At 41.0% G+C, this 22,452-nt stretch overlaps 1 protein-coding gene across 1 annotated transcript in view; it reads right to left on the bottom strand.

Annotated features, from left to right (window-relative positions):
- Positions 1 to 17,365: 17,365 nt before the first annotated feature.
- Positions 17,366 to 22,452, bottom strand: part of ARL8B (ARF like GTPase 8B) — a 34,656-nt gene continuing 29,569 nt past the window's right edge. Inside the window, exons 6-7 of the mRNA XM_083353205.1 lie at positions 21,608 to 21,678; positions 17,366 to 19,982 (exon numbers count right to left, since the gene is read on the bottom strand). Of these exons, the coding sequence (XP_083209331.1) occupies positions 19,933 to 19,982; positions 21,608 to 21,678 (121 nt within the window). The 3' untranslated portion in view covers positions 17,366 to 19,932. The remainder of the gene's footprint in view (positions 19,983 to 21,607; positions 21,679 to 22,452) is intronic.

The raw sequence follows: 22,452 nt of genomic DNA, 5'->3' as shown, positions 1-22,452 counted from the left end.
CAGCGAAGAGCGGACGGAGGAAAGTGACGTCAGCGTAAAGGTGTTCGTCGCCGTTGACGGCGAGGGAAGGGCTTCAGCCGAGAAAGAGTGATGTGGCACGCTGCGATTTTTTTTGCCCCCCCCCGGCCCGGTTTAGCCAATCAGAAAGAACGGGGTTAGCTTCTGGGCGGAGCGATAGCGCAAGCCTATTTGCGAACTTGGGGATTGGTTGGCCTTTCAGCCGCTGGGTCACCGGGAGGCGTGGTTTGTAGTGTAGCTGACCGGCTAATACAGGGGTCTTCAAACTTGGCCCTTTTATGACTTGTGGACTTCAACTCCCAGCAAAGCTGGCTGAGGAATTCTGGGAGTTGAAGTCCACAAGTCATAAAAGGGCCAAGTTTGAAGACCCCTGGGCTAATGGGAAAGAGAGTTTATGTGTCCTCCCCTCAAAATTCTTGGCGCCAGCTGAAGGCTTTGCTGTCTATTTCCTTGATTTCTGTGTTTTCACTTGCAGTAATCGATTTTTGATTGGTTGCCATCAAGTCGCTGCCGACCATGTGGGTAATTTCTTCTGGATGATGTATTCCTAATTTGACCCTTCAGGTTTTAGGACGGTGCATCCATCACTTTAATAATTGAGTTCATCCTCTTCGTCCATGTAGACCAGTGCGTCTTCAAACTTGGCCCTTTTATGACTTGTGGACTTCAACTCCCAGAATTCCTAAACCAGCGTGCCTGGCTGAGGAATTCTGGGAGTTGAAGTCCACAAGTCATAAAAGGGCCAAGTTTGAAGACCCCTGACGGTGTCTTCTGCCTTTGTGTATAGAATTTTCATGAGGACAATGAAATGTTTCAGGATTCCCATTTTTCCAAGGACATACTGCACCTTGATGTGGTGACACGCAATCAAAGACTTGTCTATAATTAATTAAATAATTTGGAGTATCCTTTTGACTTCCTGTATTGTCTAGTGTGGTGTTGCGAAGTCGTGTCCGACCCATTGTGACCCCATGGACAACGTTCCTCCAGGCCTTCCTGTCCTCTACCATCTGCTGGAGTCCATTTAGGCTCACTCCTACTGCTTCAGTGACTCAATCCAGTCATCTCATTCTCTGTCATCCCCTTCTTCTCTTGCCCTCAACCTTTCCCAGCATTAGGCTCTTCTCCAGCGAGTCCTTCCTTCTCATTAGGTGGCCAAAGTATTTGAGTTTCAATTTCAGGATCTGGCCTTCTAAAGAGCAGTCAGGGTTGATCTCCTCTAGGACTGACCGGTTTGATCGCCTTGCAGTCCAAGGGACTCGCAGGAGTCTTCTCCAGCACCATACTTCAAAGGCTTCAATTCTTTGGCGCTCAGCCTTTCTTATCGTCCAACTTTCAAAGCCATACATTGCAACTGGAAAGACCATAGCCTTGACTATACGCACTTTTGTTGGAAGGGTGATGTCTCTGCTTTTTAGTGTGCTGTCTAGATTTGCCATGGCTTTCCTCCCCAGGAGCAAGTGTCTTTTAATTTCTTGGCTGCAGTCCCCGTCTGTGGTGATCTTGGAGCCCAGGAAAATAAAATCTGTCACTACCTCCATTTCTTCCCCATCTATTTGCCAGGAATTAAGAGGGCTAGATGCCATGATCTTGGGTTTTCTTAATGTTTAGTTTCAAATTATCTAGTGTACTTCCGCACTAATATCTCTGCCTTTTCTAAAACTGGCTTGAGCACCTGGCATTTCTATTTCCATGGAGGGCTCTAATGTGCTTTTGATGACCATAAACATTATTTTGCTACCATGTGAAATAAAAGATGATGTACTGCATGAGAGTTTGCATCCTCTGATAAGTTTCCTTGTATTTATATTAGACTGACCTCTTCCAATCTGCTGGGCACTGTGTCATAATCCAGATATATTGGCAAAGCTTGATTAGAATCTTTATTGATCTTCTGTTGCTTGACATATTTCTGCGGTATTACATTAGTTCCTGTAGCCTTCTGACCTTGTAATGAGTGGCATAAATTCATTTTCTAACAGTAGAGGTTCTTGTAAGGAGGTAATATCTTCTAAGGTGGAACCCTGGGGGTGGGGGGCAGTGTCACAGAGGGTCCACAAACACTTGAAAAAATGTTATGATTTAAATATTGAGTTAAGTCTTGGTGGTCACAAAAGGGTCTGTGGTGAAGAAAAGGTTAAGAACCACTGTTCTAAGGTATCCTAGATATTGGCATCTGTACCTTACAGAATTTCAGTATACTCCTTCCATCCATCTTTGATCTTTTTGCAATCAGTTCTATCTGTCCATTGCTATTTTTTAGAAAACCTATTTGAGATTGCAACTGTTATGTATGGGGTTTAAACAGCAGCTCAGCAAATACCACCAGGTGGCGTTGTACCGTTAGTGTATTGGCTGGTTAGCTTTCAGCGGGAGATTCAGATGAATGGATTGGCCAAGAGCGTACCTGGCAAGGTATATAAGGGGTACAGGTAACCCCCTTTGTTCAGTACAGTCCTACCCACAATAAAGAGCTGTTGCTGTACTCATCTGCCTGCTGTCTTCCATGCAGTCCAGAACCCACTACACAATAGTGGCGACAAAGGTGGAATGCTGCTTCACTCTGAGCTGAAATCACTAGCTGAAATCACTAGCTGAAGTCACTAGAAAAGGAGTATCTTCCTCTGATTTCATTCTACCGAAGCAGCATCCACAGGACTGGGCACAGCATGGCTAAACTCAGTCAGATCCGGGAATTTGACGTTAGCCATCCTGAACACTAGGAATCGCATCTGGGCCAGGTCGAGGGATACCTGCTGGTCAACCGGATCACCGAAGACTGTTTGAAAGCGGCGGCTCTACTGTGCATCAGCGGGCCTGCCGTTTACGATATAGCCGTTGGGTTGTGCTCACCGACAGCTATATCGGAACCACTTCCTATAGCGATCTCATGGCCAAACTAAACAAGCATTTTATACTACAGAGGTCCAAAATGTTCTGGCATTTCTGGTTCGTCCAGCGGATCCAGTTACCCGGTGAACCGACGGCCGACTTTATAGCAGCTGTGCGGCAGGCCGCCCATCTCTGTAAGTTTCCCAATTTAGAAGAGAGGCTTCGCGACCGGATCATTTTCGGTCTAAGCGAGCAGCGGCTGCGACAGAAATTGCTCACGAAGCCTAAAATGAGCCTGCAAGAGGTTCTGGACGAGGTCCTGGCATACGAGGTGGCCAGCGACTCAGGACAGACCACTCACCGACCCAGCAGCAACTTTGGGGGATCAGTCCACCATGAGAGCGCTATGTATTTATTTAATTTATTTATTTATTTATTTTAATCCCATTTATATCCCGCCCTTCTCCGAAGACTCAGGGCGGCTTACAATCTAAGCACAAATTAAATGTGCTTAGCAATGTATGCTAAGCTATGTATGGCAGATCAGACAAAGACGAAGCAGCTGAAATTGACGCGGTACACTGGAGGCCGGACAATCGACAAATCCAACAGCGCGGAGACCAAGGGGCGCATCGGCAACCAACGCCATCACAAAAATACACCGGAGGGAACGGCGCCAAGACTACCTCTGGAGGCGGAGCAACCAGTCCCAAGTGTGCCGGCTGCGGAGGGAACCATGCAAGGGCAGCCTGCAGATTCCGTTTGGCTAAGTGCCGGGTCTGTGGAAAAACAGGCCACATCGCAGTGGTCTGTTGGAGTCGTTCCCGGAATGAGGATGCGTCACAGAAAGGTACCAGGAAACCCCTAGTCACCACCTCCAATTCCTTCGTGAGTCTGAGAACCGTGTCCCACACTGGGGTCCATCGGTTGCTCACACCCAAAATTAAATTAGAGGTCTAATTGCAAGGCGTGCCTTGCAAGATGGAGCTCGACTCCAGGTCCGCCGTGTCTATAATTTCTTACCAGACATTTAAACTAGTATGCGGCCGGAGCAAGCGGTGGGCACAATTAAGACTGACCAATCTTAAACTAACTGATTTCCAAAATGCACCCGTTAAAATTAAGGGGGAGGCCACCCTGTCAGTGGGGTTCAGGGAGTTCCGTGGGCACTTGGATGTCCTAGTAGTCAAGGGCCGGAGGACTAGCCTAGTGGGGCTGGACTGGTTTGGGGCTCTGGGCATAGGGATCTCTGGGATCCATAGCACCCAGGCCAAGAGCCTCGAATCTGTCTGCAAAATGTTCGCAAACGTATTTGATGGCAAGTTAGGAAGGCACACCGGGCCACCCATTAAATTCAAACTGAACCCCAACATCATGCTCGTTAGAATTAAACCCCGGAGAGTTCCCTTCACTCTCAAACACAAAATTGAGAACGAATTACATAGGCTAGTGGAGCAAGGGGTGTTAGAGCCAGTAGAAGGGGGAGAGTGGGAGACCCCTATAGTTACCCCACTAAAGGCTAACGGGGAGGTGAGGATCTGTGCTGACTATAAGTGCTCAGTGAACCGGGCCCTTAATCCGCATGCTTACCCGGTTCCGACGGTCAGCCACATCCTTGCCTCTCTCCAGGGTGGCGCCATCTTTGTGAAGCTGGATCTCGTGCAGGCGTACCAGCAGCTCCCAGTTACCAGGGAGACGGCAGACGCTCAAACCATAGTATTTATTTATTTATTTATTTATTTATTTATTTATTTATTTATTGAACTTATATACTGCCCTTCTCCCATGGGACTCAGGGCGGTTCACAAGGTAATTAAAATAACACTACAAATACAAAAAGTTAATAACAATTAAAATAATTAAATTATCCTTGAGTAAAATATAAAACGCCTATAGCTCCAATTAAAACCCAATTACAATAAGTTAAAATTAAAATTATCAGTCCTGGCCGGAAAGCTCAAAGAGCCAGGTGTTCAGGTCCCGGCGGAACGAACGAAAATCAGGGGCAGTCCTGAGCTCTACGGGTAACTGGTTCCAATGCACAGAGGAGCTTTCAGAGTTAAACATTTGCAGTTCGATGTCTCTGTAGCTCCAGGAATTTTTCAGCAGGTGATGGAGAAGACTCTAAAGGGCATTCCGGGAGTGTGCCCTTACTTTATTGATGTCCTCATTGCTGGAAGCTCTGAGGAGGTATTGGCTGAGAGACTGCAGGCTGTTTTAAGTAGGTTCCGCTTTGCAGGGCTCAAACTCAAAAAAGAAAAGTGTAGCATTGGGGTGGCATCCACAGAATTCCTGTATTCAGGATTGATGCCAAGGGAATCCACCCTGCAGAATCCAAGGTAAAGGCAATCAAAATGGCCCCTACCCCCCAAAACAAGGGGGAACTGCAAGCATTCCTGGGGCTCCTGAATTTTTACCATTCATTCCTCCCACACAAGGCAGCCATCGCTGAGCCTCTGCACAGGCTCCTAGACAAGCAAGCTGCATGCAACTGGACCAAGGTCCACGACAAGAATTTTAAAAACCTAAAGGAACTACTATCTAGTAATTCCTCTGTCACCCACTTCATAGAGTCAAAGCTCATTTGCATTGCTTGCGATGCATCTCCCTATGGAGTGGGCGCAGTACTGAGCCACTTAGAGATGAACAGGGAACAGGTGCCCATTGCATACTACTCCCATACGTTGTCAGGGGCAGAAAGGAATTATGCCCAGATTGACAAGGAAGCCCTGGCTATAGTGGCCGGGGTCAAAAAATTCCATGACTCCCTTTATGGCAGGGATTTCACCATATTCACGGATCATAAGCTTTTATTGGGGTTGTTCACAACAGACAAACAAACCCCTCAAATTCTGTCACCTAGGATGCTCAGGTGGTCCATATTCCTATCTGCATGCACTTACAAACTGGTTCACAAACCAGGTAAAGATATGGACCACGCAGACGGCTTAAGCAGGTTACCCTTAGCAAATTCAGAACCTGATCTGGCGCCTGACCATCCAGGACCTACCCGAGTGCCCCTTACAGGCAAAAGACATAGTCGCTGAAACAACAGCAGACAGAATCCTGTCCAGAGTTCAGTCTTGGGTAGTCACGGGGTGGCAAGAAAAGAGTCCAGGCCCGGAATTCCAGGCTTACTTCAATAGAAGACACGAACTGTCTGCTCACAAAGGATGCCTTTTGTGGGGAAGTAGGGTCATTATTCCTGAGACACTGAGAAACAAAGTCATAAAGTCACTACACGAAGGACACCTGGGAATAGTCAGGATGAAAGCGTTAGCTAGGAGCTACCTGTGGTGGCCAGGTCTAGATAAGGCCATAGAGGAACAGGTTAATAGTTGCTATGACTGCCAAAGGTCCAGACCAGAGATGCCCCATGCACCTGTACACAAATGGTAGGCTACACACACACCCTGGTCCAGAGTCCACATTGATTATGCTGGTCCTTTCCAAGGACAGCTGTTCCTAGTGGTGGTAGACAGCCATTCCAAATGGCTAGAGGTGATTCCAGTCAATAGCATGACTATGGCCAAAACTATCCAAGTGCTCAGGGGACTCTGCCACACACGGCCTCCCTGACGTATTGGTCTCAGACAATGGGCCTCAATTCACCTCTGCTGAATTCCAGACATTCACCAGGGCCAACTTGATTAGGCATGTCACAGCTGCGCCTTTCCACCCGTCGACCAACGGATTAGCAGAACGCATGGTACGAACAACCAAGGACGCATTGAGGCGCATCATCAGTGGCTACTGGCATCAAAGGTTGGCACAATTCCTGTTAGCATAACACAACACACCTTGCACAGCCACGGGGAAGAGCCCAGCGGAACTTCGTTGGGGCAGGCGCCTCATTACCAAATTGGACAGACTACACGCCGACAGAGTGGCTGTGGAGACTGAGCAACCCAAGCCCTCTAGAGAACTTCTCACCAATGACCTGGTTTGGGCACAGAACTATGGGCCGGGACATGCATGGATTCCAGGGGTGGTGGTTGACAGAACTGGGCCCTTGTCCTACATTGTAGGGGTGGAGGGGGACCGTCAGATCAGACAACACATAGATCAAATCAGGAAGCGGGTTCCTGAAAGGTCATGGATCGATCAACCCCAACAACTGACAACAACAGGATGGGAGGAGAGCCGGTCCTTACAACAACAGGCCCAGGACCATCACGACAGCGTGGTTGCAAGGGCTGACCCTGGGATGGGTCAACCAGGAACACTGAGCCAAGACTCAACCACTGACTCTGCTGTCCCGGATGAATGGCAAACTCTGAGGCGGTCATCCAGGGCTCACAGGCCACCTGCCTATCTCGCAGACTATGTACAATCTTGAGGGGGGGACAGGCCTTGAGTCAAGTCATGATTTGCCATTAACCATTGTAACTGCAGGAAAAAATTATGCATGATGTTTTGTATTAAATATATTGTTTGTTCTTTTAAGGGGGAAGGGGTGTTATGTATGGGGTTTAAGCAGCAGCTCAGCAAATACCACCAGGTGGTGCTGTACCATTACCGTATTGGCTGATTAGCTTTCGGCGGGAGATTCAGATGAACGGATTGGCCAAGAGTGTACCTGGCAAGGTATATAAGGGGTACAGATAACCCCCTTTGTTCAGTACAGTCCTACCCACAATAAAGAGCTGTTGCTGTACTCATCTGCCTGCTGTCTTCCATGCGGTCCAGAACCCACTACACAATAGCAACCTTCTGAGGTTACAGATCTTTTGGAAGACTTTCCATATTGTTCCATATCTGTTTCCATCTTCTCTGCTTTTACAAAGGTCCTTTGAATTTAGCATCTTATGTTTTAATGGCTGTCTATATAATCACTTGATCTTGATAAATATATCTATGATTTACCACACCTTCCTATACTATATATAATGCCTAATATTGGGTGCCCTCTTATTTTAACGGAGATGGCCTTCCTGTCTTGGGGACCAATGTTCTCTGTTTATCCCTCACAGGAATACCAACCTAATACACCATGCACAATAATGAGGCAGCATACCAGGACTTTGGTGGGGAGAAAGTAATTAAATGAAGCAGTTCTCTGTTATCTTGAGTACTCCCAACATGCCCAGGTACAGTGCTGTGAGAAGTATCTATTTTTCATCAGTTAATCAGATAGGTTATGAAATTGCTCTGAAGTTCTGCAGTTTATTTACTGTTGAAGGACATATATGCATTTACCTTCAGAAAATAACCAGAACTTCTTGTAATTTACAAGAATAATATAACTCACCTATTTCCTGAGGTTCTTTTTTGGAAGGTGTATTTTTTAATGTTGAGAGTACTTAAGACAATTTGCATTTAGCTTTTCTGCTATGAAATTCAGCAGCATTCGTTTTTAAGAAGAATAATTTTTGAATTAAGAAAGTCACATTATTTCAGTTAAACATTTATATTTAATAGCACGAGACCTCTTGTGGTTTATGAGCTACAGTTATGTTCTTTTTCAATTTCCCTTGACCACTCTATTGCTTTTTTAAAAAGGCAATGATAAAGCAAAAAAAATTCACACACTAAACAAAATATCATAAGCAATAATAGGTATGAAACCCTTATAAGGGAAGAAAGTAAACCCTCAATATTAGAACTACTGACAATTCTTGCAAGTTGGTTGGAAAAGGATGTGTTGATTTTGGAGACAATATACCAGATTATATTAGTAGCAAATTACTGTACAAAGATGGTTGGTATGATGGAAAGCCTTTATATTCGGTGTCATTAGGTCCAATAGTATTAGATTGTGCTCATTAAGATTGTCCTAAATCTGCTAAGAAGAAGGGGTGAATGTATGCTTTTATTTCATTGTGTTTGTTTTACTGTTTTATATTTTATTTTTTATGATAAAACAATAAATATTTTAAAAACCCAATGCTTTGTATAACAGTGGTAATAATAATAATAATAATAATAATAATAATAATAATTAATAATAATAATAATAATAATAATAATAATAATAATAATGAAGAAGAAGAAGAAGAAGAAGAAGAAGAAGAAGAAGAAGAAGAAGAAGAAGAAGAAGAAGAAGAAGAAGAAGAAGAAGAAGAAGAAGAAGAAGAAGTTGGAAGGGACCTTGGAGGTCATCTAGTCCAACCCACTGCTCAGGCAGGAAACCCTATACCATTTCAGACAAATGGCTGTCCAGTCTCTTCTTAAAAACTTCCAGTGTTGGAGCATTCACCACTTCTGGAGGCAGGTTGTTCCACTGGTTAATTGTTCTAACTGTCAGGAAGTTTCTCCTTAGTTCTAGGTTGCTTCTCTCCTTAACTAGTTTCTATCCATTGTTTCTTGTCCTGCTTTCAGGTGCTTTGGAGAATAGCTTGACTCCCTCTTCTTTGTGGCAGCCCCTGAGATACTGGAACACTGCTATCATGTCACCCCTCACCCTTCTCTTCGTTAAACTACACATACCCAATTCCAGCAACCGTTCCCTATATGTTTTAGCCTCCAGTCCCCCAATCATCTTTGTTGCTCTTCTCTGTACTCTTTCTAGAGTCTCGACATCTTTTTTACATCGTAGTGACCAAAACTGGATGCAGTATTCCAGGTGTGGCCTTACCAAGGCATTGTAAAGTGGTATTAGTACTTCACATGATCTTGATTCTATCCCTCTGTTAATGCAGCCTAGCACTGTGTTGGCTTTTTTGGCAGCTGCAGCACATTGCTGGCTCATATTTAAGTGATTGTCCACTAGGACTCCGAGATGTCTTTCACAGTTACTACTATTGAGCAAGGTACCACCTATACTATACCTGTGCATTTGATTTTTCCTGCCTAAATGTAGAACCTTACTTTTTTCACAATTGAATTTCATTTTGTTTAGATAGTGCCCAGTGTTCGAGTCTGTCCAGATCCTCCTGTATCTTAAGCCTATCTTCTGGAGTATTGGCTATTCCTGCCAGCTTGGTGTTGTCTGCAAATTTGATGAGTTCTCCATCTATCCTCTTATCTAAATCACTGATGAAAATGTTGAAGAGTACTAGGCCCAAAACAGAGCCTTGGGGTACCCCACTGCATACTTCCCTCCATTTAGATGCAGTTCCATTGAGAACCACATGACCAGCTACGAATCCATCTGGTGGTGATGCTATCTAACCCACATTTTTCTATCTTATCAAGTAGTAGGTTGTGATCTACTTTATCAAATGCCTTACTGAAGTCCAAGTAAATTATATCTACAGCATTCCTTTGGTCCACTAGTTTTGTCACTTGGTCAAACTGGGAATAAAGATTGCTCCTTTTTTATTTTATTTATCTCTTCCACAAGGTGACTCCGGGCAGATTCTAAAGAATATGAGGTCTCCTACTCAAGGAGGGGGTTGGATAAAGGACTTCCAAGGTCCCTTCCAGCCTTAGTATTCTATATTCTAATTACAGATTTATTCCCTGAATGCTTATTTTGTTTCCCTTGTTAATGTGATGTACAAGTCTACCTTAATTTCATTGCTCATATTATATTACATAAATGCATGATACCAGCTTCTGCTATCTACAAAATATCATATACAAAGCACAAATCATTGTTCCACAAAGCCAAAAGTACAAACAAATATATCACAAATTAATATTCCATAGTTTTCTTTGAATAAAATTGCTCCCTTCCTGCTTAGGTTTCTGACTTTGTTCTGGATGGAAATCACTTGGTTGACCTGATGGATTCTCTATATATACTGTAAAGTGGAGGATGACCTGTTTCTACTAGATTTCTCAGCAATATTTGTCACATCACTCATGATACTGTGCCATTGCTTAAGATTCAATGGTATTGTAGCAGTTCCCGATTTTCAGTCAACACCCAAAGTAGTACTGGTTATTTTGTTTCACTTCCCCAGCATTTGATTTGTGGAGTACTTTACAGCTTATTTTATGCTTGTTCTGCAACATTGGTATGAAAATTAAGGCTTCCGGTGGCGCCGCGGCGCCGGAGACAGCCCTTTCGGGCTGCCCGCGGCTCAGCTGTGTTGTTTCCACCCGAAACAGCGCCGATCAGCTGTTCGGGTGGATTTGAAGCCCCCTCCTCGGGAGAAGAGGAGGGGGTGAGGCCCCAGGTAGGGGTTGAGTTCTCCGGGGCCGCCTGAGCTTAAAGCTTGGGCGGCTGAAGGATCGAACTCCCCCGTAGCCTGGGTCGCTCCCAGCTGGTCAGCATCTCTGCTCCGTGATTTCTGGAGCGGAGCCAGGCGTTTGCGACCACCCCTGCCAGAAGGAAAGACCATGGAATAAAAGGAGCAGGCAGAGCGGTACAGGAGGAAAAGGTGAAGAGGACTTTTATTGCTGCTTTCTAGCTTAATGGACTTTATAAATTTAAAAGTGAAAGTGCGTAGTAAGTGAAAGTAAAGATGGCGGCTAAACCTCCCCCAAAAACTCTTCGGAGTGCTGGAACCTCTCCGGTGCAACAGTCATTATTGCAAGCGTTGCTTCCTCCTGATGTATTGACACCGAAGGATTTACAAGATGCTCTTGAAAAACATGCCCAGGTAATTCTGGAATCAATGGGTGATAAATTTGCAAAGATGGAGGACAAATTGGAGAAATTGGAGGAGAGAATAGAAGAGAGGATGGAAGAGAAGTTCAGAGTGATGAAGGTAGACATTTTGTCTTCAGTGTATAGAGTGGCTGAATGTGTGGAAGATTTGGATGAAAAAGTGGAAGATTTGACTCAAAAGAATGCCATATTAGAAGCAAAAGTACTGGAGAATGAAGATTTAAGAGACAAAATGGACAGAGAACTGAGTCTTGCTCAATATTACCAGATGCAGTATGCTGTTAGAATCAGAGGTTTAAAAGAGAATATTAAGGAAGACCTAAAGCAGCTGATTTCTGAGGCTCTGGAAGTAGTATTGAGTCAGCCAGCATCTGAAATAAAGGGAGGCATGGATAAAGTGTTTCGTGTGAATTCATGGATTGCTAGATAGAGAAAGCTACCTAGAGATGTGGTGGTTTATTTTGCAAAGAGGGAAATTAGAGATGAAGTTATTCAAGCTGCCTATGATACTAAAGTTGTGATTGCTGATCAATAAGTTTTGGTTCTAAAAGAAATTCCTCCAAAGATTTTAAGGAGAAGGAAGGATTTTATATTTTTAGTGCAAGAGCTCAAGCAACGAGATATAAGGTTCAGATGGGAGATTCCAGTTGGGTTGATGGTGATGCATGAAGGTAAAAGGTACCGTTTGGCCACTGTGATGCAGGCGCGTGATTTTTACAATAACGTTTTAAAAGCAACCCCACTATCACTTCTGGAAGCTGCAAAGGGATCTGGAGAAGGAGAACATCAAGAGGCTGAAGATGGACAGATAGAGGAGAATGGTGCTGGAGGAGACCAAGCTACAACTTCTTTGGATGATCCTAGAGAGCAGAGGGTGACGTGTGCTGCTTTAAAACGATCAAAAAAAAATAAAAGAACAAGATCAGCAGAAGTCTATGGAATTTCCAAAATGTACTTACAGCCAAGCAGTGGGAGGAGCACGGCCTAAAAAAGATAGTCCTATTAAAGCAGTGCTCCAAGAGCTTTGGGATGATATGCATGGCAATTAAATTTTTAACTTGGAACGTTAATGGATTAAATTCACCACAGAAGAGGAAGAAAGTTTTTCAATATTTAAAACAATTCAAGATAGATGTTATATGTTTGCAAGAAACGCATATTAGGGTTGTGGACCAAAGTATTTATCGATCTCAAGGTTGGGCACGCAATTTGTTGCTTCTGTAATGAATAAGAAAAATGGAGTGGTTGTTTATGTTAAAAGTGCTTTAACAGCGGACTTAATTGAAGCAGATAAGCATGGAAGATACGTTATGATAGAGTTGCTGCTAGAAGGTAAAAAGACGCTTTTAGTTGGATTATATGCTCCTAATCAACAACAAGCTGACTTTTTTAGTTTATTTCATACAAAGCTTACCCAGTTGGATTATAAATCTTTTATTTTTATGGGGGATTGGAATGGTGTTTTGGATGTACAGATGGACAAGGTTGGAGCTTTTAAGCGCGTCCCAAGTCATGCTAGACTGCTAAATCCTTTTTTGAAATGAAGGATGACTTGGAACTGCGAGATATTTGGCGTGAGAGACATTCGCATGAAAAGGATTATACTTTTTTTTTCTGACAGACATTAATCTTTTTCCAGGATCGATTTTATTTTGTTGACTAATGACTTTTTTTCAAGGATTAAGAAGGTGAAGATATGTGCAAGAACTATTTCTGATCATAGCCCAGTTTGGCTAGAGATTAATAAGGAGAATAGAGATAGGCGCTCGTGGCGCGTAAATGAGAATTTGTTTAGAAACCAGAGAAATGTGGAAGAATGTAAACAGCGGATGAAGGATTTTTTTGAAATTAATATGAATAAGGGCACCTCTATGGACATGGTTTGGGATGCTAGCAAGGCCTATATGAGAGGGGTATTGATATATATGAACAATAAACATAGATGTGCTGTGGAAGCTAGGAGGAAAGAATTGGAGAATGAAATAAAGGAAAAAGAAAAGGCTTTGATTTTGAATTCAGAGGATGTGAAGTCTAAGGAGGCTATTAAACTGTTAAGAGGAATGGATTGAGTATATCCAGAACAAATATGGGACTAAGAAGTTTCATGTAGCATTTGAATAAGTCTTCCTTTCTTTTTTTTCTGTTTTTTTATATATTCTATATTAATAGTGTTTGTAGTTATCCTATATGAGCTAGAGAGTGATAGATTTTAGAGTTTATGGTTGTTAGCATATGGTTGTTTATGATTCTTTTTTTGTTTTTTATACCTTGTACTTAGCTCTGGGAAGTCGGGGGGGGAGGGGAGGGGGGAGGGGTAGGGAGGGAGGGATAGGGGAGGGGTAGGGGGGATTGTTAAAGATAAAATGTATGATAAAACTTTTCAATAAAAAAAAAGAAAATTAAGAAAAAATTACCCAGAAAGTTTAGGCTTTAATAACATTAGCATACACAATTGTCCCCAATTTTATTTTTATTTCCCAATTGTGAGATAATAAAACTTTTACACAAATAACTTAAGCACTTGGTTTTAGCTAATCATTTTTAATGTTTTTTATTGTGTCTTTATTATATGGTACACCACCCACAGTTACTTTGGATAATGAGATGAGGGGAAAGCATGTACACTAGATAGATAGATAGATAGATAGATAGATAGATAGATAGATAGATAGATAGATAGATAGATAGATAGATAGATATCTGAGGGTCACCTCCATATCACACAATTGCAACATACATTATGTAAATCTGCCTCTAAAGGTGGCCTAGGCCAGGGGGGTCCCAATCCCCAGGCTGCGAACCGGGTATCGGTCCATGGACTGTTAGGAACTGGTCCGTGGAATTGGCGAGCATGCATGGGATCTAGATTGCATGTGAAACTATCCCGCCCCCGGCCTGTGGAAAAATTGACTTCTAAAAAAATCAGTCCCTGGTGCCAGAAAGGTTGGGGACGGCTGGTCTAGGCCACCTTATACTAAACTATAGTATACTATAGGAAACTCTATATACCACTTTGCACATTCTAATGAGATCCTATAATAAACCATGTAAGATCTGTTACAATAGATTTATTAAACATGGTTTTTTCAGAGTTTAATGAGTTCTGTAGGTGAAACATGCAACTGCCGCCCGAATCTGAGAGGTTACAGCTATGTTATATCAAAGATGTATTAAGACACAAGCTCACTGTGCATACTAACCAGAACCTGCTAAATTTAGGGGAAATGCCTGCCTCAAAATCATGTGTCTATTCTCAAAACAGCATCATGTTTCAGTATTTTCAGCTCAAATACACAGAACGCTATAGGATGACAAAGCACAGAGAAGAGTTAATTTCATTAAAACCCTCTGACACTTCTGTGCAGCTTTGTAGAAATCAGTGCTGGGATTAGGAAAGCCATATAACGTAGAGACTTAGAACATAACTATCAGAGGTAAATCCTCCTTCCCAAGAAAAGAACCTTATATAATCAAGGTAAAAATTTTGGCTTCCTAGGAAGCAAAGGATATCTGAGAAATGTGAGTATGTATGGCTATACGTTGAGCTTGATATACGGTATATTGTGTAGATAGTCCTCAACTTAAGACAGTTGCTTAGCAACTATTTGAAGTTACAACAAGCCCACCCCCAAAAAAGCTACTTAGGACCTGATTTCAAAGTTCTGATGTCCGTTTCATCTCCCCATGATCACAACATTTTGGGTGCTTGGCAACCAGCCCACATTTATGGTAATTTGTAGTGCCTCATGGTTATTTGACCAATGATTTTACAATAGTTTTGCCAGAAACCAGTATTTACTTCTGGTTTCTGGCAAAAACTGCCCCATTAGAAACAATGGATTTACTTAATGACTGTTGCATTCACTTAATGACGGCCGCATTTGCTTAACAATCTCTGAAAAAAAACACATCATAAAATCACATCTGATCACACACTCTCTTTATGACCATTACAACTTATAACTACAATTGCAGGACTTGTTTGTCATCAAAACTCAAGAACTATCTATATGCAAGTAACAGGAGTATATACAATAGGAATCCAATTGCATAAGTTTGTACGTGACTTTACACGAATTTGATGCATCCCTGCAATCACGTTTATGATAATCGGATTTTTTTATTAGTAGGCTTATCAAAGTTTGTGGATGATACTAAACTATTCAGATGGTAAAAATAATTGTTGGGGCTTTGTTTAAAACAAGGGGTGAACCTTACGGTAAATGCAGTTCTGTTTTAAATCAAAGAAACTGAAATAATTTGAGAAAAAACACCCACTGCCAAATTCACACCATGATGATGGGGACAGCAACCACAGGTTCACGGTGGATGGATCAATGTAGATGGGACTCCATGTGTGGCAGACATGAAAATGGCAAATTCATGCTTGGAATCGTCAGAAAATGTTTACAAATCTCTGAAACATGTGATAAGAACATATTTGCCATACATATTATAAGCTTTTGTAAGCCTGCTGTCAATATCTGCAAACAACCAACTTCAAGCTGCAATGAACAATATGTCCTTTAGGCAATTTTTTTAATCTTTGGTATTAAAATGCTTTTTTCCAGAGAAACATACTGATAAGTGTCTGATCTTTGATCAAAATAAATTGGATTGGAGAGACAGCTACCACAGCAGGGGTGGGCAACCTCGGCTCTTTTATGACTCATGGACTTCAACTCCCAGAATTCCTAAGTCAGCCATGCTGGCTGAGGAATTCTGGGAATTGAATTAAAGCTGCCAAGTTTGGAGACCCCTGTTCTAGGCTCTACATCTAAAAGGGTAACAGCAAAACAGGCATGCAAACCAAAACAGGAGTGGGGCAAGAGACACAATGAGGTGGATAAGTCATTTGTAGCATACAGAAAGTGGACAGAGTGTTCCCTGTTATCTCAACCCATGGCAACTAGTAACTATTCAGTGAAGCTGATTGGAAAGCATTCTGGAACAAAACATGTGGAATTCATTACAAGATATAGTGGCTACTAACTTGGATGGCTGGGGGAAGGATTAGATAAATTCATGGAAGACATATCTCAAGGGCTATTGATCTTAAAGATTAAGTGTTACAGCAAGAGTACTGGAACTGCATTCATCAACAGTTAGGGGAACCATGACAGTACAGAGGTATGTATGTCTCTGTCCCAAAGATACTGGATTGGCCCCTGCAAGAAATAGTTGCTGTAAGAGGAGCAGGCCTTATGTTTAAGTGAAAGTCAGCTAATACTAAGGTAAAGGTAAAGTTTCCCCCGCACATGCGTGCTAGTCGTTTCCAACTCTAGGGGCCGGTGCTCATCTCTGTTTCAAAGCCGAAGAGCCAGCGCTTGTCCGAGGACGTCTCTGTGGTCATGTGGCTGGCATGACTAGACAGCAAAGGCGCACGGAGCGCTGTTACCTTCCCACCGTAGTGGTCCCTATTTTTCTACTTGCATTTTTATGTGCTTTTGAACTGCTAGGTTGGCAGAAGCTGGGACGAGTAACAGGCGCTCAGTCTGTTACGCGGCACTCGGGATTCGACCCACCAAACTGCCAATCTTCTGATCGACAAGCTCAGCGTCCTAACCCACTAAGCCACCGCGTCCCTCCAGCTAATACTATCACTTATCTATTCCACTTTAATTAGAATATAATAAAATAAATCAATTCTGTTACACACACACACACACATTTTATGATGGGGGGGATTCCGTCACATTATGCTAGAATGGTTAAACTGAAAGAAGTTCTAAGCAAGTTTGGTAAAATACTTATCTCAGGACCAATGCATTAATTTGAAGGAAACATGCCAAAGGTCTATGCTGGAAGCAGTTGGAGCCCTAATCTTTTTACTTCCTTTTCTGGTGATTTTGCTCTTTTGAGAGAGTTGAAATAATATATAATAGGCTTGAAAGTATTCTAAAGCCTTCCATTTTTCTACCTTAGTTTTAAGCACTTGGTGGGTAAGCAATGTTTTTCCAAAAATAAAATGTACAGAAAACGTTTTTATTAAATAAGATAGATAACTGCTATATATTTTTTTCTGTTGGCCTTCATGCCAATCTTGATTCCTGCACTTTTCTTGATAAGATTTTAAGAGTCACTTGCCCATGCCTTCTTCCTAAGGCTGAGAGAGTGACTGGCCCAAAGACAACTAGCTGATTTCATACCTAAGGCAGAAGTAAACTCAGGACCTTTAACCATTACACCAAAACTGGTTCATGTGTTCTAAATTTAGAATACACAATGGAGAGAATATGGTCTCTAATTCAGGCACTTCAGCTACTTGTAGTATATAAAGCATACACTCAAGTTTCAGTGAAATAACTGGAGTAGATCTGTACTCTTACATATTTCAACTAGACAACAGTTCTTGAGGAGTCAAGTTATATAAATATCAACATGACCCTGAAAACTTAAAGTTTATTGGATAAAGCTAAATAGCAGTAAACAAACAAAATGCATTCCACCTAAATAAAAAAATTCACATATTTACAGAATTTCATAAATGTGTAAGTTGTTCACATGCCAAGATTAATGCAAGATTAAAAAGTTGATAGTGGTTTGGGGACGTCAAAACACTGAAAGCTGTGTGGTATACACTAAAATCCCAAATATGTTGAATTCAGCAAAAGGGCAGTTACCTAAACAATAATTTAGCTTCTGCAGGAAAGGTTGACAGGTTCTAATTCAATTTCCTTATTTTTTTTTTAGGCACAAGCAGAACTGCTTTTGTCAAGTACAGCAGTCCATAGTGAGCTACGTACATAACAGGGAGTCAGTGAACCTTTTCCACAGCACCAATAATATAGGATTTTACTGAAGCATAGAGAGGTTAAGAATGCAAGCTCAATTTGTAAATGGGGGCAGTACTTCTGTGTTGCAACAGTGCAGGTATTTCTACGGGAACAATAAGGCCATGGCAGTTATAACTCAAAATTGATTGTGTAGGGGCACATCTTTACATTTGTAACCTCAGTCCAATCATTACGGCAAAAAAATAGTACAGTATTTGTACATTACACTTGTAATGCTTTAAGCACACTTTAAAGTAAACTAGATTTGCTGCTACTGTAGCTTCTCATTTTACTTGCTCCAGATGATCTATGACAGAACTACAACAGGCTTATACAAACATTTCATGTATTATTGTAAAGGTACCATCTATGCCTTTTGGCAAAGAGTCCTTGAAAATAACAGAATATCTATATAAGGCGAGAGGAGTTTTGTAATGCATGCAGGTAACAAAAGAAAACATACTATAGCTAATAGCAGTACTTGATCCAATATAAAATGTTCATTTTTGAGAAACAATTTGTACTTGAACAAGCACATTAAGAAGGTGCCTATGGATGCATCAAACATATATTAAACAAGGGCTCTAAACAGCATTTAAATACACATAGGTGTTCCTTAAAATAATATTACAGTGAGGAGCAACAAACACCTATATCATGTATTTGCATACTGTAGCCTACCTCAACGTTACTGCATCAGCAACTTCAGCTTTGACAAATCGGTTTAGATATTGACACTACCAAGAATGTAGATATGAAAGTAGTGTTAATTTTTCCAGCTCAAATAACCTCTATGCTGCAGAAGCTAATTGAGATAGAGAATCACTTCATAAATTACATTGTGCTTCAAGACACAATTTAATGTTTCATAGCCTATGAACTTTATACATGATTACACAGTGAGAAGCAGGCAAACCTAGTGTTGTCACAATAGCCTAGGTATTTAGCACCAAGTAAAACTGTGCACAACTACTCCATTAATAGAGGAATAAGCTAGACAGTGACACATATTTTTGTGCTGGACATTAATATGACATCCAGAATGTCATGCAGCTGTAGTCTGAGTAAAGCATTTCTAGAAGAAAATTGTGACTGTTCCATCTAATTCAACATTACATCTGCTTATACGTTCAATTTTTTGAGAGGCTGATTTTGAAATATTTTATTCCTTGCTCCACTTAAAACAACTTTAGCAAATGTAAAGAAATTAGCAATGCCCTGCACAGTACAAAAAAAAAGTCGACAACCTGAATTTTTTATTCATTGGGAGAAATACAATTTGAGAATTTATGATAATTTAGTGATTTAATTTTAGTGCTTCGCACTTTCCTTTGAAATCTTTTTTACAATATACATCACATGCATCTGGGAAGAAAAATTAGTACAGTATCCCATTTAAACAGTGCTTGGAAAAGCTTTATAATAAGAGCTGACCTAATCCCTGTGCTGCCACGTGCCAGCATTTCCAATGAGCAGCTACATACAAGAATGAAATAATTGTGCAGAAAATCTAATATAAAAATCTGGATCAGGAAGACCAGAGGTGGGGAGGGGGGAATCTGAAGAAGAGGTACCCACTGCCACTGTCTAGATGAAATGAATAAAAAACATTTGCACGACTTATGACAACTCTAGCCAACTCTTTGACAGAAGTAGGATTATAAGTCATTCAGCAGTGCATATGGAGGCATGAACTGTGAAAAAAGGCAATTCCTTGGACACAGGAGGGATATCCTGGATAACAATTCATCACGGAGGGAGTAGACAATTGAGAATATGGCCAAATGAGCAGCTAGGTGAACATTTTCAGCTTCTTCGAGACTTTGAGTGCTGAATAAGCCACTGAAGTGTGATATCTAAGAAAAAGGAAAATACGGCAATTGGTTTTCAAGGTAATTGCTGTACCTAATCATCCTTAAAAATCAGCATTTAGACTGGAGTGTACATAAATACATTTTCTTCCAGATTCCAGAAACATCCATTGTAAGATAGCAAGGAGAAGTATCTTCTGTGTGGCTGAATCAATAATGAAAATATTTCTGAAGCTTGTTAAAAGTCTGTGGCAGTTATTTGAACAGCTTCAGTAATTTCAGTTCATTCGACATTTGTTCCTACTGCATTACTAGTTTGTTGTTGTTTTTTAAATTAAAAATGAACTTCAATGTAGGGAACAAGGCTACCCAAGTGCTAATTCAAATTCTTTAGTCAGTAGGTGTTATTCTATGAAAAGCATATCTAAACATTTAATTGATTCTTTGATTTAACAAGATCCATTGTCACAGTCAATCGGGTTTTTTCCTCACAAAGCAAGACTTGCTATCAACTGTTAGACATTTCATTAAAAGATACGTATGCAAGCAAATCAGATTCTTGTAAAAGAAAAAAATACTGTATATAAATTTAAATAACCCTTTAGTGCATATGGATCTTGCCTTGCATTTAACTGGACTAGAAAGCATGTTGTACAGATTTTAATACATTCCTTTTGTAGTATGAATTTCTTGAATCATAACCTTAGAAACTTTGTAAACACAAGGGAGCTGTTTTCATAAATTCTAAAAGGATCTTTAAAGATATATTTTTATTTTTTAAGAACTCTTTAAAGACATATTTTTAAATATGCTTTCTGTTCCAGAATACAAATTTAGGTGTCATAAATAGCAAACCTGTTTTTATAATGCTCGCAAAATGGTGGTTTTCACATCAGTCTCATTTTATACAAAATTTGTATATTTTGCCACCCAGATGACACTGATTTAAAATTCAAAAATAGCACCAGCGTTTTGATTTTAATGTATTTAAATAGGATGTGTTTTTTATTTTTGTTTAGAACCTGCCCAGATTTTATTACAAGAGGGGTGGCCATCTATGCAGCCTCTTTCACAGATGACAATCCAGCCTTGTTCGAAGGTACCTTACAAAGAAAAACTCATAACTTCACGTAGCAGCCTGTTCCACTGGATAGCCTGAACCTTTCTTTAATTCTACTAGTTGCTTGGCAACACAGAATAAATTCATCCCCTCATCTTGTGAAAACCTTTCAGATATATGAACACAGCTATTGTATCTCCACTGAATCATATTTCTGTATAGTAAACATATCCAGATCCTTTAACTCAGGGGTTCCCAACCAGGGGTGCTCGCACCCCTTGGGGGTGCAAGACAATATTCCAGGGGGTGCAAAAACTATAAGTTTTCACAATTATAGTGTATATACATAATTCCATTGCCCTTGTTTTGAACTTTTGTAAGGGGTGCGAGAATATATCAGAAGCGTTCTAGGTGTGCAGGGCATACAGTAGAAAAGGTTGGGAGCGGCTGCTTTAGCTGTTACTCAAAGACTTGGGTTTTCAGTATGGTACACCATTTTAGTAGCCTTCCTTTAAATTTGTTTCAATTGGCCATTGCCCTTTTTGAACTGTGGTGGCCATGGGAAACACACTGTGTACTCCAAAGTCAACATTATTGATTTTGCTATTACCTATATTGTCCTTTTCTTTGCAAGAAATGGAGTAGCAGCAAATTTCTCTGTCTTGAATAGCAGCTAGGTTCCTGGAAAAGAAGCAACTCATAATTTGGTGAAAATTTGATAGCAGCATCCTATTAAACTTGACACAAATGTGATTCACGTTAAAATATGAATTAATTAAAGGCAATTTATTGGAAACTTTCTCCTATGACAGCAGGCAAATTTGCACATCAATATAATTAAAACAATCCACTTTTATAAAGCTCGGGTACAGATCATTTTATAGACCTGCAAATAGACTGTTCTTTATTTAAAAACAATTCTGTGATGTATACCAGACATACCCATATTTACCACGGTTAGACAATATTCCAAAGGCCCTTGTATGGCTGAAAAAAATAGCAAATTATCACGTGATCTCATTTCTTCCTACTACCCATATTGCAAAAAAAGGAAAAAAAAGTATTGTTCTGCGAATTCCATGCTTCTTATGCCCTCAAAACGCAACCCTCCAAGAAAGAATCCCAGATTAATGAGAGTGCTTTCTACCCATTCTAAGCCACCCTGCAGTTTGATTTAACATCTAACCCAAATCGAGACATGATTGCACACTGTGATTAAGCCAGAGAGGTGGTATTCTGAATCAATTGGCCACGTGACTTCTGAATCAGAGAAAAAAAGTCTATAAAAAATAACTGTGTGTTCTATTGTGTCGTATGAGCGGGGCTAATACAAAATTAATGTCTAAAACAGGAGTGTCCAACCTTGGCAACTTTTAAGGCTTGTGCACGTCAACTTCCAGAATTCACCAGCCAGCATGGAATTCTGGGAGTTGAAGTCCACAAGTCTTAAAATTG

This window comes from Vipera ursinii, assembly GCF_947247035.1.
Source record: "Vipera ursinii genome assembly, chromosome: 2".
Lineage (NCBI taxonomy): Eukaryota > Metazoa > Chordata > Lepidosauria > Squamata > Viperidae > Vipera > Vipera ursinii.
The sequence above is the reverse complement of the archived record's forward strand: the minus strand, read 5'-3'. Positions and strand labels throughout refer to the sequence as shown.